Source organism: Dreissena polymorpha, chromosome 3 (genome assembly GCF_020536995.1).
Source record: "Dreissena polymorpha isolate Duluth1 chromosome 3, UMN_Dpol_1.0, whole genome shotgun sequence".
Taxonomy (NCBI): domain Eukaryota; kingdom Metazoa; phylum Mollusca; class Bivalvia; order Myida; family Dreissenidae; genus Dreissena; species Dreissena polymorpha.
Window position 1 is genome coordinate 74,571,705 of NC_068357.1, and position 15,367 is coordinate 74,587,071.

At 33.6% G+C, this 15,367-nt stretch overlaps 4 protein-coding genes across 11 annotated transcripts in view; 2 read left to right on the forward strand and 2 right to left on the reverse strand.

Moving 5' to 3' along the window:
* The window catches only part of LOC127874777 (pleckstrin homology domain-containing family G member 1-like), a 290,411-nt gene that overhangs the window by 224,325 nt on the left and 50,719 nt on the right, over positions 1-15,367 (reverse strand). The gene's annotated exons all lie outside the window — the stretch shown is intronic.
* The window catches only part of LOC127874784 (protein-L-isoaspartate(D-aspartate) O-methyltransferase-like), a 169,562-nt gene that overhangs the window by 85,242 nt on the left and 68,953 nt on the right, over positions 1-15,367 (forward strand). The gene's annotated exons all lie outside the window — the stretch shown is intronic.
* The window catches only part of LOC127874779 (low-density lipoprotein receptor-related protein 11-like), a 179,220-nt gene that overhangs the window by 62,848 nt on the left and 101,005 nt on the right, over positions 1-15,367 (reverse strand). The window lies entirely within an intron of this gene.
* The window catches only part of LOC127874788 (uncharacterized), a 212,690-nt gene that overhangs the window by 42,175 nt on the left and 155,148 nt on the right, over positions 1-15,367 (forward strand). For 2 of the 4 annotated variants that reach the window (XR_008047092.1, XM_052419420.1), the window contains exon 4: positions 2,053-2,094. The exons of the other annotated variants lie outside the window; for them this stretch is intronic. Coding sequence is in view for 1 of the 2 variants with exons in the window: in XM_052419420.1 (XP_052275380.1) it covers positions 2,053-2,094 (42 nt within the window). In the remaining variant the exon portion in view is untranslated. The remainder of the gene's footprint in view (positions 1-2,052; positions 2,095-15,367) is intronic. 4 annotated transcript variants of the gene reach the window in all.

Here is a 15,367-nt window from a genome sequence, read left to right on the forward strand (position 1 = left end):
TATTACAGACAAATAGTGCACACACTAGGCAAATAAGTGCAGACAGCTACTGAGCAAAAAAGTGTCCAATTTGATGTATTGGTTTTTGTGAATTTTTGTTGAATTGCTTCCTGCATGAAAAGTGTGTGCACTTGAATGTTAAGAAGGGTCGCTTGGTCGATAAGGAAATGCATGTGCCAGTAACCATATTGACCGTGCTGCATGTTACCACAAAACCACAGTCGGTGGTCTTAAAATTAATAGAAACGAGGATTTTATCCTTTAACCATGATAATATCGTATACCTTACAATTATGTAAGCAAACTTGTTGGGTACTTGACCATGTTGTTTAATACGCATGCAATGTTAAGTGTCTGTCACATTATTGAAATGTAGGTCATACTAATGATACATTTACAATCAAAGTTGTGAGTAGTTGTTATTCCCAGCTCCTTTTTTCCAGATTATTTACATGGAATTGACCTCAATTTTTATTCAAATTATTCAAAATACCATGACCTAAAATTTTGTGTCAAAACGCGAATATATTCATGTGAAATAAGTGCATATAACAGTAAAAAAAATGTTTGTATCTTGTGATCAGCTGAGTTCCAAATATGAATTTACTGTAATTGCTTGCTGTCTGTTATGAAATTATTCAGTATTGCTCATTGATGAATTATTTGTTATATTTGGGCAAATTAATGGTTTTTAGGTTTTTTCCCAGCCAATTTGTTGGAAAAAAAATAATGAAATTACAATGATTTGTTATGTTAAATGTAACATTTGGCATTAAATGGTTTGTGTTTGAGTCTACCATAATTATTGATGATGGTGTTCCAAATACATTAGAATTCATTTACAAAAACAATGTTGCTATGAATATCCTGTTACAAAATATTGACTACTCTTCATCTACTGAAATTGTAAGCTGCTAATTGGTTCTTAATTAGAGATCACTATCACCCAATGAAGAGATCTCATGGCTTTATACACTGGTGTCCCAAATGTAGCAATGTGGGGGGGGGGGGGAAGACTTAGTATGAAGTCTGAGAAATTTTCCTTCTGTATTGATTTCTAGGAAATTGCAATGGTCCTTTGAGAATTAAATTATGGGAAATACCTTTTAGTGTTCGTTATCATGCAATTATTTTAACAAAATGTATCCTCCCCCTTGAAATCTTCATTTATACTGAATTGTTTTTGGTTAGTTGAGTGATTACTAGATTCATATTTTTCATTCCACATGCTGTATTTTGTTTTAAAAATTAAATGAGATATGAAAAAGGGAACTTTGTAACACTGGATATTTATTTAGAATTTTAGAGATTTTAAGGTCAGGTGGCAATAAAATTCCGTATTACACGTAGTTTTTGCTTAATTTGGACAGTGCACCGCCTTTATCACAAAAAAGTAATACTTCATTTATTCTTGTCTTCAATTGATTATCTTTGATTGCCCACTTTTATGTTTTTTAAGGTCTTGCATGATCACAATTAATAAATATGCAGTCTCAAACATGGCATGCTTTTCCCGACATGCTTTTCACAGCATTGCTAATCAATCAAATATTCAATCAAACATTTGAGCTGTGCTTTGGCAAAACCCGGCTTAATGCAAGTGTGTAAAATATCATTTGAGGTTAGACTGAGTCTGTTTGTACACGCAAATCAGAGACAACACTTTCCCCTTTCATGTAATTTTTGTTGAAAAGAACTCACTGCTAAACAAGAACTGATTTCATATCAGTAAAAATGAGTTCCCTAACGAAATTGTTGAGTAAGAAAGGACACTAGTAATGAGGCAGGTTTTGTTGAGTTTGGTTGACTCATTATTTTCCTGATCAGACAACTGATTGTATCAGATTTTGTTGACAAATAAACTTAATGCTTTGATGCTTTGTTCTTGAAATAATACATTTATAATATCTGCCTCTCTCATGCCAGTGTTCTTTTGTTGGCTGACACAAAATGTTTGTAATTCTTGTAAGTTTTACAGAATGTTCAACCTAAAGAAGCTAAGACAATGATTTCTCAGACATTTTTGACATGTATATTGTTTTCTCCTTGCAGGAAAGTTTAACAGATGCCAAACAACCCCCAGACATTGTTAATGTAAGTATGAATAGTTTACATTAGAATTCTTTCATCTCCCTTAATCCAATTTAATTTATATGCACTTACAAGTTGGGTTGCTCAGAACTTTATCAGGAATGGCTTCTGTTCTTTCTGAAAAAAGGTTAATAGGAGAAAGAATGACTGTGTATTTTTCGGCGTAAGCTGTATTAAGCCAGCTTTTCACCTTAGCCTGACCTTTGTTAGCGTCCAATAGAATACAAATAAAACTTCCCGCGGCCAAGTACAGATGAATACACTTCATTGACTGTATTGGCTGATTTGAGAATATGACCAGAACATTGGAAACATGTCCGCGTCTTTGTAACACTGTTTTACTGCGTGTTTAGCATGAAACAATTTTATATCTAATGAAAAGGCTTAATAGATAGAACAGTTTTACACTCAATCTCGACATCAATACAGTTTGTGAGTCCACCTTTTATTTTCAGAAGATTTTCAGCGCGAGAACGTTTGCACTTAAAGGCTATTTTCTCATATTTATTACTAACTTCCATATTCCTGTCAACATGTTAACATGTTGAAGTATAGAGAGCAGTGAAAGCGAAGACTCACTTTAATGCATTGCATTTCAACTCGCGAGGTATATCAGGTCAATTTGCGGCCACTGTGTGTGAATGTCAGAGTTTACATACAGGTCATCGCTGCGTCTCTATCCTATGTGCTGATGGGAGTTCGCGGCCAGGAAAATAATTGTTACATAATAAAGACGCTATAGCGTGAACTAGGTGAACTGGAATTTTCTTTAGACCAGACAGATGTTAAATGAAGATATCCAGCGATATCATATGATATGTTAATAATAGATTCTTAATGTGTTTTACAACAATACCATGATAAATATTATTTTTAATTAATTTAACAAGAATTATGCCATCATATTGGCTAATGAATTAAGCATGAGCGCAATGATTCTCGATACTGTTAAAAATCAAATCAAATAGCAACGCCAGACAAACCACTAAAACAGGTTTGTTCGAAGAACGCGCATATAAATATTTAAAATATATACGGATACTTCGCGTGTGGCCGGTAGACTCATATGTTTTAATTTCACTTCTATCCTGTACGAAAATGTTTGGGCAGACTGCAACCAGATTATGTGCAGAATAAAATACACAAAATCTGTGTAGAATATGTGCAGAAAATATTTGGTGTCCATTTTAAATGAGTTGAACCAGATTTCTATTTATAGATTTTTTCAATATAAACAAAGAACGAATTCTGTACAGATTTTACGAATTATTTAAATTAAGCAGAATTTGTTCGAGGCAGAAAAAAATCTGGCAGAATTAAATCTGGGGAGAACCAAAATGTGAGAATAGAATTCTGTGCAGAATAAAATCTGTTTAATATTAAATTCTGTACAGAAAATTTTTCTGTACAAAAATGTATGCAGGAAGAAAAAGCAAAATAAACAGGCCATCAATAAATAACACTTTTTTATGAGATTATAAAATGTAAACAATAAAATGTACACAATGAAATATACTGACATTACCAATATTTTTGTTGTTGTTGTATTGATCACATTAAATGACAGGGTAAAAATTAAACAATCTAGTACACCCTATTTTTAGTCTCAATTTAAACAAGATGATTTCATTTATTTCCTGGAGTAGTCTATTTGGAGTGTCACTGCCTTGTTGAAGGAGGTGTCATCTGGCACTGTTTTGCTGTGGTCTTTGCACCACATCCAGACATAACCTATCAGAAAAAAATAAATGTTTACACATTCACATATTTATATCATTCCTCAACAAGGGCACCGCATAACAGGTGCCAACGCTCGGCTGCGGGTGCAGTTTTAAATAAATAAAAGCTTGTCAGATATATATTTTTTTTTTTAGAGGCCACAGTGACCTTGACATTTGACCTAGTGACCCAAAAATGAGTGTGCGTGTAGAACTCATCAAGGTGCATCTACATATGAAGTTTCAAAGTTGTAGGTGGGAGCACTTTGATTTTAGAGCAAAATGTCAAGGTTTAAGCACGTCTGAAAGGCTGACGCCGGACGGCGAGCTGGCTATGACAATACCTCGGGTTTTCTCCGAAAACAGCCGAGCTAAAAAACTGATACATGGTGAAACCAATTTATTCTAACTACTCAGTTTCAAACAGTAATGCCATACCTGTATTAAAGACATCATACATCAAGTGCCAGCCCAACAAAATTCACTTATAGCTTAAACATCCAATTGAATTTCAAACCATTGTTTGATTCTAGTATTAATTAGACCCAAAGTTAAAATGCGATCCCAATAGTTTTTTGGTATTTAGTAAATGTTACTTTGACCTTGATCAGACTTAAACTGCAAACAACTAAATTTTCTACGTTTGGATTATTGTTTGATTTTGTTGGATTATTGGCTGTTGTCAACAGCATATCAAAAATATGCCTGTCATATCATTAAGTTAACCAACTCAAAGTATCCTGGAATAGCTGGTTTACCAGGACCAAGTGCTTATACCAAACAGTGAAACTAATGTCAGTAAGTTGAGTAACAGACAACTGCACTACTTCATTCAGAGGAAGGGTGAGAATGGCTGTAAAAAGGATAAAGCTAACACACAATTTGTGTCCAATACCTCCATCCAAGCTCAAGTTAACCTTTTTATGCTCCCCCAAAATTTATTTTGGGGGGAGCATATAGTCGCCGCTTCGCCTGTCCGTCCGTGTGTCCGTCCGTGCAAATTTTTGTCCGGGCTATTTCTCAGCAACTAATGACCGGAATTCAATGAAACTTAATGAGAAGCTTCACTACCAAGAGGAGATGTGTATATTATCAGCGGGTTCCTGGTCGGATGATTTTTCACAGAGTTATGGCCCTTTGAAATTTTCCATTAACTATACATATAGTGCAATTCTTGTCCGGGCTTTTTCTCAGCAACTAATGACCTGAATGCAATGAAACTTTATGGGAAGCTTCATTACCAAGAGGAGATGTGCATATTATCAGCGGGTTCTGGCCGGATGATTTTTCACAGAGTTATGGCCCTTTGAAATTTTCCATTAACTGTGCATATAGTGCAATTCTTGTCTGGGCTATTTCTCAGCAACTAATGACGGAATTCAATGAAACTTTATGGGAAGCTTCACTACCAAGAGGAGATGTGCATATTATCAGCGGGTTCTGGCTGTATGATTTTTCACAGAGTTATGGCCTTTTGAAATTTTCTATAAAAAAAAATTTGTCCCCCCAACTACTGTGCCCTCAAGACGTTTCCTTTTATCTGAATATATAGTGCAATATTGTGACAAAAAAAAACCTTTGGGGAGCATCACCCGTCTCCGACGGTTTCTTGTTTATTTTTAGTGACACATTTGGGCTCTGTATGCAATCCCTATCTTGGCCTCAATGCAAGGTCATCAATTGAGTCTAGGCAAACTTAAGTTATTGACCAGATACGCCATACCCGCATTTAATTATCTCATTTTTTATCTTCTTTGAAAACCTGGTCATAAATTTAAATAAAATTCCTACCACTGTTTCATTATGTTAAATACCTAGCAAAAAAACCCAAGACAAAATGTACCTTTGCAGGCAGAAATGATGACGGCATCAAGCACAGGCTTTATGTCATGCTTGTTCCCCGCCAGAACCTGACCTCTTGACCGTTCTTGTGTCTCCCTCGGATTTATGGCTGTTTAAAAATAAATGAAAGCACTTCATTCCACTTAACTAAAAAATATATTTTAAGACAGAAGTTGATCTAAATCAAATCTGTGAACATTGCTAATCAAACGTTAAACTGAAGCATTTGTCAATGTTATGTATGCTTTATGATGATACAATCAATGTTTATTTCTCAAAAAGACTAATAAAAAAAGACTTTTATGAAAAAAACTTTTACTTTAATACCTTACATAACCGGAACTAAGTTTCACCATCAGGTAAAAGGCAGCACTGCAAAACTTGCGCAATCCAAATCTTTTTATTGTGGTTGGATAATGTTCCATCAGTTGAACCATCTGGAAAATTATAATCATTTATCTTTATTAACTTGCCTGCTAATGCAAATAAAATGAGGGTCAAAGGAAAATATTGAGCTTACCAGTACCAAAGACCCAAAGTAACTCAATTGATTTGTGCAGTTTGTCACTTGTGTTCAGAAGATTTCATTATAGCAATACAAGGAAGAATTACCTTGGTGTCTATGTTTTTGTATGTATAGGAACCATTTCCTAACTTGGCGTATTACCATTAAAACAAATGTTGTTGTTTTTTTAAGATTAGCAAAAGTGCTATTATTTGAAAACAATGTTCAAAACAAGTTTCATAAAGATTTGACATTAAATATTTCCACAACAGTGTTTACATGGTAAATGTTTGAGGCACAATGAATAAAAGGCAATCACAAAAGCTTACAATAAGAACAACCTTGTGCTCAAGTGATCTAAAAGCCTCCTTAAAAGATCTTATATATACATACATAGACTGACATCATATAGCTCACCATGAGCATTTAGTGCTTAGGTGACTTAAAAAAAAAAGTTCTGCTCAATAACTTCAGTTTGGGTGGCGATACTGCATATATCATTTTTATGCAGATTCATTGCTTTACATACAGACCTAGCATAGGAATTCATTCGGGGACCAGTCATTTCAAGGTCAAGGTCATTGTTACAAAAACTAGGAAACTATGATTTATGCATTATAAGTTGAATATGCACAACCAAAGTTTCAATTTTAAACAAATTTACAAACAAAGCCAAATACTGTCAACAGATTAAATACATATTTTGATGAAAGAAAAAGCAAATTTTAACATACCTCTGGTAATAAAAATTCTTTCCTCATAGTCTTCTGCGCCCCATTTCATGGAAATTTTGATTTTCGCTTGAAAACTTTGAATGTCAAGTCTCTGAGATTTTGTCGCACACTTACAAGAGTACTATCCTTTTCAAAGTAGACTAAACCACCTTTTTAAAGTAGACTAAACCAAACATCTTTAAAACCATATATATTACAACACTTTAATAATGTTATGTCTTAATTTCTTAATTGTTCCTATTTATAATGGTATTTTTATTTTTTGTCACAAATTTGTTATGTTAAAGCACTGGCATTCAAATGAATATTTTCATAAAACGAGAGCCAAGTAAAGTATATGTGCTGAAATAGGAGTAAATTTATCACACCTGACGCTGGTGTTTGGGTAAACTTGGGTAATTGGATCTCTCTCTATCTTGGATATCAGTGAAAATGTCACTGCTGACAAACAGCAGACAAAATGTCCAAGCAATTTTCAGTATTTTGGGACAATTTATCCAGCAATAAGCAAAGAATAAAAACTTTGTAAAAAAAATAAACCTTATTTCACTGCATTGTAGATTTTTCTTGAAGCCTGTTGGATTAAATTGTAACTTTCTATGTTCCTTATGGTATGAACAATAGGTACTGCTGTTTGTTTTTTTTGCTAATAATATGCTGTATTTTTTGGTCATTTTAACTATTGTATGAATTGAACATAACTGTTAGTTTTCGGTGAATAGAGAAATGTTTCCTGCAATAAACAATAAGAAACTGAACTCAGAAGTCTGTTTCTTAAATTTTACAAGTCCCATTTTGAAATGTTGAATCTAAATTTTTTCTAAGTCCAACATTCTGCCTCATTTTTCTACCAAGTACAGAAATTCTGCCTGGCTAAAATGCAAAGTGCTAAAAATCTGACTTGTAAAAATTATAAGTGTTAAAATTCTGTCTTGTGTAATAATCTTTACAGATAAAATTCTGCTTCATTGTAATTCTGCTTAGAAAATCTGTACAGATTACAAGGTATATTCTGTGTCTGTGTCCTCTTTGTACAGAAAAAATGAATTCTGTCTTGATTCTGGGCAGATTTTGTACAGACTCTATACAGAATCTGCATAGAATTTTCGTACAGGATTCTTCTTTTGGTTTTCTGTTTTGTATCTATACGTTTATGACCAGCAATATGTAATAATGTAAAATAAGCCGCGAAAACTCCGCGTATCATCCCGTACTGCGTTTGCTGCAGCTAAGAACTGCACAGAAAAAGACATTCGCTATCTTTGATCTCATTCATTGAAGTCTTTACCTTTCATTAACTGCAACCACAATCAACGCCGTATATCTTTTTTAAAGATATTTCTTGTTTCAAATAGGCATGGATTCAACTTAATGTATATCAAACAATTAAAAACAAATTAATGTGTCAACAATTTGGTTATTGTTTTGAGAAAGTTGTTTCTCCTATTTATGCACAAGATTTAATGGCTGGTATGAAATATATCTACAATCTTATTTTACATTCCTATTGGAAAATACTTGAAATTTAAACAAGTGGAATCAGTCTTTGTTTGGAAAATAAATAATGTTTGGCATGGATGGATTTTCAAACAAATAAGCAGAAGTATCAAAAATGATGAGAGGGAATACCATACACAAGAATCATCTTTTTCTCTATAAAAGACTTTTGATTGTGAGACATTGATTCTTTTGTTTCATATTTGTTTAATACATAGGTGTCTTTTATCTACAAGGTGCTCGTTTATCTAAGGTGCTATGTATTTCCTTAATATGTTAACTAACAAAGTAATTTCAAAATTCAAGTTGCTTAAAATAGCAAAGATGCAATGTAGTTAAATCAAGGTACTGCAAAGTCAGTAACAAATGGTTTTGAATAAAAATTAATGCTTCATCTATTCAAGGTTTGATTGGAATTTTTATATTTAGAATGTTAGGGTAACATTGAATGGGTAGATGGGTGCAATTTAAAATAATCAGGAACATAAAATTCAGCAAGGAATATTTGTTTTTCATTGATAAGAATGGCTTAACATAAGAGTAAACAAAGAATGGGATGGTAAGATGGCCCAGAAATTCAGGAATTTTTACTTTAACCTTTAATATGTCGTTTAAATTTTTAGCTCACCTGAGCACAACGTGCTCATGGTGAGCTTTTGTGATCGCCTTTTGTCCGTCGTGCGGCGTCAACATTTACCTTGTTAACACTCTAGAGGCCACATTTATTGTCCAATCTTCATGAAATTTGGTCAGAAGATTGGTCTCAATGATATCTTGGAGGAGTTCGAAAATAATTATGTTTGCTTGAAAAACATGGCTGCCAAGGGGCGGGGCATTTTTATGCCCCCTTTCGAAGAAAAGAGGGTATATAGTTTTCGCACTGTCCGTCTGTCTGTCTGTCACACTTTTCGTGTCCGCTCACTATTTCAAATACTTTTCATCCGATCTTTACCAAACTTGGTCAGACGTTGTATCTAGACAATATCTAGGTCAAGTTCGAATATGGGTCATGCCGGGTCAAAAACTAGGTCACGGGGTCACTTAGTGCATTTCAAGGATTTAGCATGATAAAATGCTCATAACTTCTATCAAAGCGTTTATAGGGGGCATGTGTCATCCTATGGTGACAGCTCTTGTTCCTTATACGGCTATAGTAAAATCTTGTTAACACTCTAGAGGCCACATTTATTGTCCGATCTTCATGAAACTTGGTCAGAAGATTCATCCTGATAATATCTTGGAAGTGTTAACAAATGATGCCAGTTGGTTGAAAAACATGGCTGCCAGGGGGAGGGGCATTTTTCCTTATATGGCTATAGTATAACCTTGTTAACACTCTAGAGGTTTATGTTTTTATCTTCATGAAACTTGGTCAGAAGATTTGTCCCAATAATATCTTGTTATCTCAGGTGAGCGACTTTGCGCCTTTCAGGCCCTCTGTACCATGATTTCCTCACTGTGACAGTTTTGTTTTGTCTTTTTAATTAAAACATGGAAATATAAATATATAGATGACAGTAATACTAAATTCAACTATTGAATTTATCAATGGTTATACATTTTATCAGACAAACAATACCATGTTATTTTATGCACATGTAGAAATGGTACATCATAAGCAACTTGCATGTGAATGGATAGAATGATTAAACTGTATAAAAAAATAATAATTATTTCCTTGAAATAAAAAGAGAATTAAGAAAAGAACTGCATCATTAAGAGAAGTTCATCCGCAGATGTGCATACAGTGTCTTGTTCTGAGAAAACTGGGAATAATGCATGTGCGTAAAGTGTCGTCCCAGATTAGCCTGTGCAGTCTGCACAGACTAATAGGGGACGACACTTTCGGCTAAAACTAGATTTTCTGTTAAATTGGACTTCCTTTAAATGAAAAATTCCATAAAAGCGGAAATTGTCGTCTCTGATTAGCCTGTGCGGACTGCACAGGCTAATCTGGGACGACACTTTACACACATGCATTTTGCCCTATTTTCACAGAACAAGACACATACAGTATGCATGCAGATGTTCCTGTTCTTTAAATATTTAGACATGTGCTTATAGAGCGCTCCTTGCCTGAATCAAAAGCTCCATATGCTTTCATTTCCGTATTCAAGTTTTCACATCTTATTGCAAATTACGGCAATGAAAATATGTAGGTAATTTTTCCAACATTGAAATCTACTTTTTTGTTTAAACAAGATTTGACGTCTTGAATTGTGTGTCAGTCAACCGCCCACAATTTCATAAGTCTATACCGTAACCATGCTCTCTGGACAATAAAGGTATTCTCATATGTAAAATTATGTAGTCTAGTCAAGGGGCAAGTTGATACTTTCCGTAATTTGACGCAAGCTGTTAAGTGTTTGTAAACTAAGGTCTTGCAAGGTTTCCATAATTATATAACTTTCCTATGATATAATGCGAGGAACATAGAATTAACAAAATTCTATGTAAACCCTTTTTATGAGAACATGAACATAATTATTGACAAGCTGGGTACAAGTAATATGAACACCTGAAAGATTTGTTGCTTATATTTATTGCTTATCAATAAATAAATGTATATACAATTTTCATTGTTGTTTTATAAACATGAAAAATAAATTAGAATGTAGTGAAAACATTTTTTTCTGATAATTAAAAAAAATCGCATATGTGAAATTGGGCATTGTAGCATCAATTTACTCTAAATAAGAAAAATAATTGTGACATACATTAAATTTCATTTATTGGACAGGTGATATAACTTATATAGACAAGTAAATTCCAAGCATAAACAAATCAGTAAAATGAATTTTACAATTTCAAAAAACTTTATTTCTATACTAATCATCCCGTAGACTATTACTAAACATAAAAAAGTTCAAGTGATCAATAGAAGGGCATTTCAGACTTATTTGGGAAGGTACCATACATTGCCAGCAAAGTAAGTCCTTCTAAAGGAAGGTCAAAACATATAAGTAAATACAGTGGACACTGCAACAATGTTATGTTGTGTAAGTGATAGATATAAGGGACAGGGTAATCTAAGGTAAAGCCTTTTAAGGGAATGGAAATGTCTTATGTCAATTTGTAATGTTTGTAAACTTGGGATCAGTTGCTTTTACGAGAGGCTGTCCTGAAAGTGTATGTCAGCAGAAATGTGTGAACTTCGCAAACTGGATGTTTTGTCCTAATAGAATGATAATATGTAAGTGTGGTAAAAGTGTGCGCAGAATTCTTATTAAAGTTGTGTAGTTAAGAAATATTGTGTATAATAAATGGAACATGTTTAGTGAAATCATAATCTACAAAAATTCTTACATGTTACTAAAATTGTTTACATGATAACATCCTGTAAAAGTGATGTTTTGAAGTCAAGAAATCGTTCAATTGATGTCTACAAAATCTGTTTAAAAAAAAGGATCAAAGAGCTGTTAAATATGAACCACTGTCTGAGAAAATGGGGCATAATGCATATGCGTTAAGTGTCGTCCCAAATTAGATGGCACAGGCTAATCAGTGAAAACACTATCCTTGCAGCGTTAAGTGTCGTCCCAAATTAGCCTGTGCCATCTGCTCAGGCTAGTCAGTGAAAACACTATCCTTGCAAATGGTTTTTCATTAAGAAGGGACTTATTTTAAAGATTAAATACCATAACAGCGGAAAATGTCATCCCTGATTAGCCTGTGCAGACTGCAGAGGTTTATTTGGGACGACAAGTTATGCACATGCATGTAGTCCCTCTTTCCTGGGGTGCAGCTTATATGTTGATGAAGACCACACATTACGCCGAACAAAATGCTGAGTTAAATAAAGCTTTATCAAAAGTTAATATTGAAATGTAAAGGTTAAATAACACTATAATAATATTGTTTTAATCAACTGGTTTGAATTTGATTGCCTTATTAGCAGAACAACAGCCTGTCTGCTTCTTTAACTCCTGATATTTTAGCCTTTGTTATAAATCCGTAGGCTACTTAATATGGTAAAAGGCCTTTAACCCTTTCTCCCATAAGAAGCAAAGTGAAAATGGCTTTTGCAACCAGCATAAAACCAGAACAGCCTGCAAGTAACTCACATTCTGTTCAGGTTTTATGCTGTTTGCTGCTAATCAGTATCTGAGGTTTGGAGATGAAGCCTTAAAGGGACTGTCAACCACGAATGACCAAAAAAGAAAAATTCAAAAATACCGTATTTTTTTTATAATTATTAGTTTATATTTATAAAATATGACGACTGGTATATAACATTACTTGAAAAAGTTCATATTTTCAGTATATTAGGTAATAAAATTTCGTGATGTGAAATCGAAAGTACATCGCGAAAATAGGTGACATAACGATATACACCCTATCAATAACGCAAGTAGATTGATGATTTTATTTTATATATAAAATATATGCAATTCACTACGCATGCACAATTTGCATTCCTGGGTTTACAACGTGACAATTATGATCAATCTACTTTCGTAATTTATAGTTAACTGGTTAGTTACCTGGTAGACATAATTTTTACCCAGTATAATTTATTACCGAATATACTGAAAATATGAAAACTTAACAAATGTTTTCAAGTAATATTATATACCAGGCGTGATATTTTAATCAATATAAACAAATACATTAAAAAAATACGGTATTTTAGAACTTTTTTTTTGGTCATTGGTGGTTGACAGTCCCTTTAAAAACTTGAATCTAGTAAGAAAGGTCTTAAATTAAATATAACTTATTAAGGGACTTACAAGTGCGTGAAAATACGTACCTCAGTGGTTAAGGGTTAATGTATGTAATGTGAATATTTAGCTTTAACCTTTATGTAACAACTGCAAAGGTCATTATTCGGCTTGGATGATGAAGAGAAAATGGCCAAATTAGTGTAAATAAGTGACTCATGATCTGTAAGAAAACAGAGCATTCCAAGTGTGTTCAGTTGAATTGTTAAAACAGGCGGATGCTAAAGATTATATTATTATCATCAACTGTCCATGTGTCTTCAAAGTTTCTTTAAACAAGGTTTGCATGTAGAATATTACCTAACAAATTGAGATTTTGGTATTATGTCCCTTTTGAATTTGCAATTCAAATAGTATTTTACAATACTGCAGTAACATCAACATGTAGAATGGTATCATTCTTTAGCCTGTACCAAAATAATAACAAAAAAGTATTATGGACTGGTTCTATCCAGAAATATTCTGCAAAAAATGTTGCAGCTTAGAAATATACCTGAATTAAGTCATTGATTCAATACCAAATAAGGTCACATATTCTGCACATTAAAACTCAGTGCAAATCATTGCATTGGACATGGTACAACATGTGTGCACATGTTTATTGGTTTAGTATAAAACCCACTGGCCTTTTAATTAACCCAAAGAGAATTAAAGCAAGCTTAGGAGGAATATTAGGCTGGTTCATGAACAAAGAAGATTGCTGGAAGTGCATTGCCCACAAACATTTTCTCTGGTTCATAGCGGCTAATTACATGGGCTGATGGGTTTAGCAGGATATCCTGATGGCATCTATCAAAGCTGATGAAAGATTGGAATGGTTCAAAAAAGCTTCCTGAATTCCAGACCTGGCCAAGAGAGAGTTTATTATTTAACCTTCACTGTCTGGACATTATGTTGTTGTAGTTATAGTTAAACAGTTTGTGTATTGTATTTGCCAGTTAAGAATATTTATCTTTGAGCCAAGCACAATTGTTTTATATTATAAGAAATATTTTATTTTTAGACATTTTTTTAAAGACTTTCAAAATTATTGTAAATCCTATTGTATTAAAGTTTAACTTAAGTTGGATTTTTTGGTAATTTACAATAAATTGAATAAATTGCTTTCTTGCTATTGAAAATGCATATTGCTGTACGCTCACTTGATAATAATCACACATATGAATTCAGAATCAAGCCTTTTGTAGAGTTACCTCCCATTTGCAATAATTTTAGCTATATAAGGGAGGCCACTCATTATTTCAGATAAGTCATTGCGCAGTCAGATGAATACATTACTTAAACATCAACATCGCTAGATCTTATTAGTTTGTAAACAAATACATTTGATTTTAGCCTTGAGGTACAATGTAGGTTATGCAAGGAAACAACCTGATAATTTCCCTGTCAAGATAAATGATCATATTCTGTGACCCTGCGTAACAGGATTTGCAAGTCAGCATTATGCATACTTGTGAACCAAATTGTATATAATGAAAATTCAAATTATCCACTTATGTTATTACAGTACAAGCTGTGACTACGAATTATGTTATTACAGTTATGTTCTCTTACAAGTCAAGTTCAAACAGTTTTTCCCCATTGTGCAAATTAAATTGTCTACATTAAGTGTATCTTTTTGATGTCATGAAAAAGGGACAATGAGTTTTGAATGTATTTTTTAAACGTCAATTTAAAAATATGTGTTATGCCACCCAGATGTGGAGGCATTAACAGGCTTTCCAGTGTTCCTTCTTTTTATATATTATTTTGATACTGACCCTAGTTTTTCCTACTTTTTATGCCCCCCTTCAAAGAAGAGGGGGTATATTGTTTTGCACATGTCGGTCGGTCGGTCCGTCGGTCGGTTGGTCTGTCCACCAGATGGTTTCCGGATGATAACTCGAGAACGCTTAGGCCTAGGATCATGAAACTTCATAGGTACATTGATCATGACTGGCAAATGACCCCTATTGATTTTCAGGTCACTAGGTCAAAGGTCAAGGTCACAGTGACTCGAAATAGTAAAATGTTTTCCGGATGATAACTTAAGAATGCTTAGGCCTAGGATCATGAAACTTCAAAGGTACATTGATCATGACTGGCAGATGACCCCTATTGATTTTCGGGTCACTAGGTCAAAGGTCAAGGTCACAGTGACTCAAAATAATAAAATGGTTTCCGGATGATAACTCAAAAATGCTTAAGCCTAGGATCATGAAACTTCATAGGTACATTGATCATGACTGGCAAATGACCCCTATTGATTTTCAGGTCACT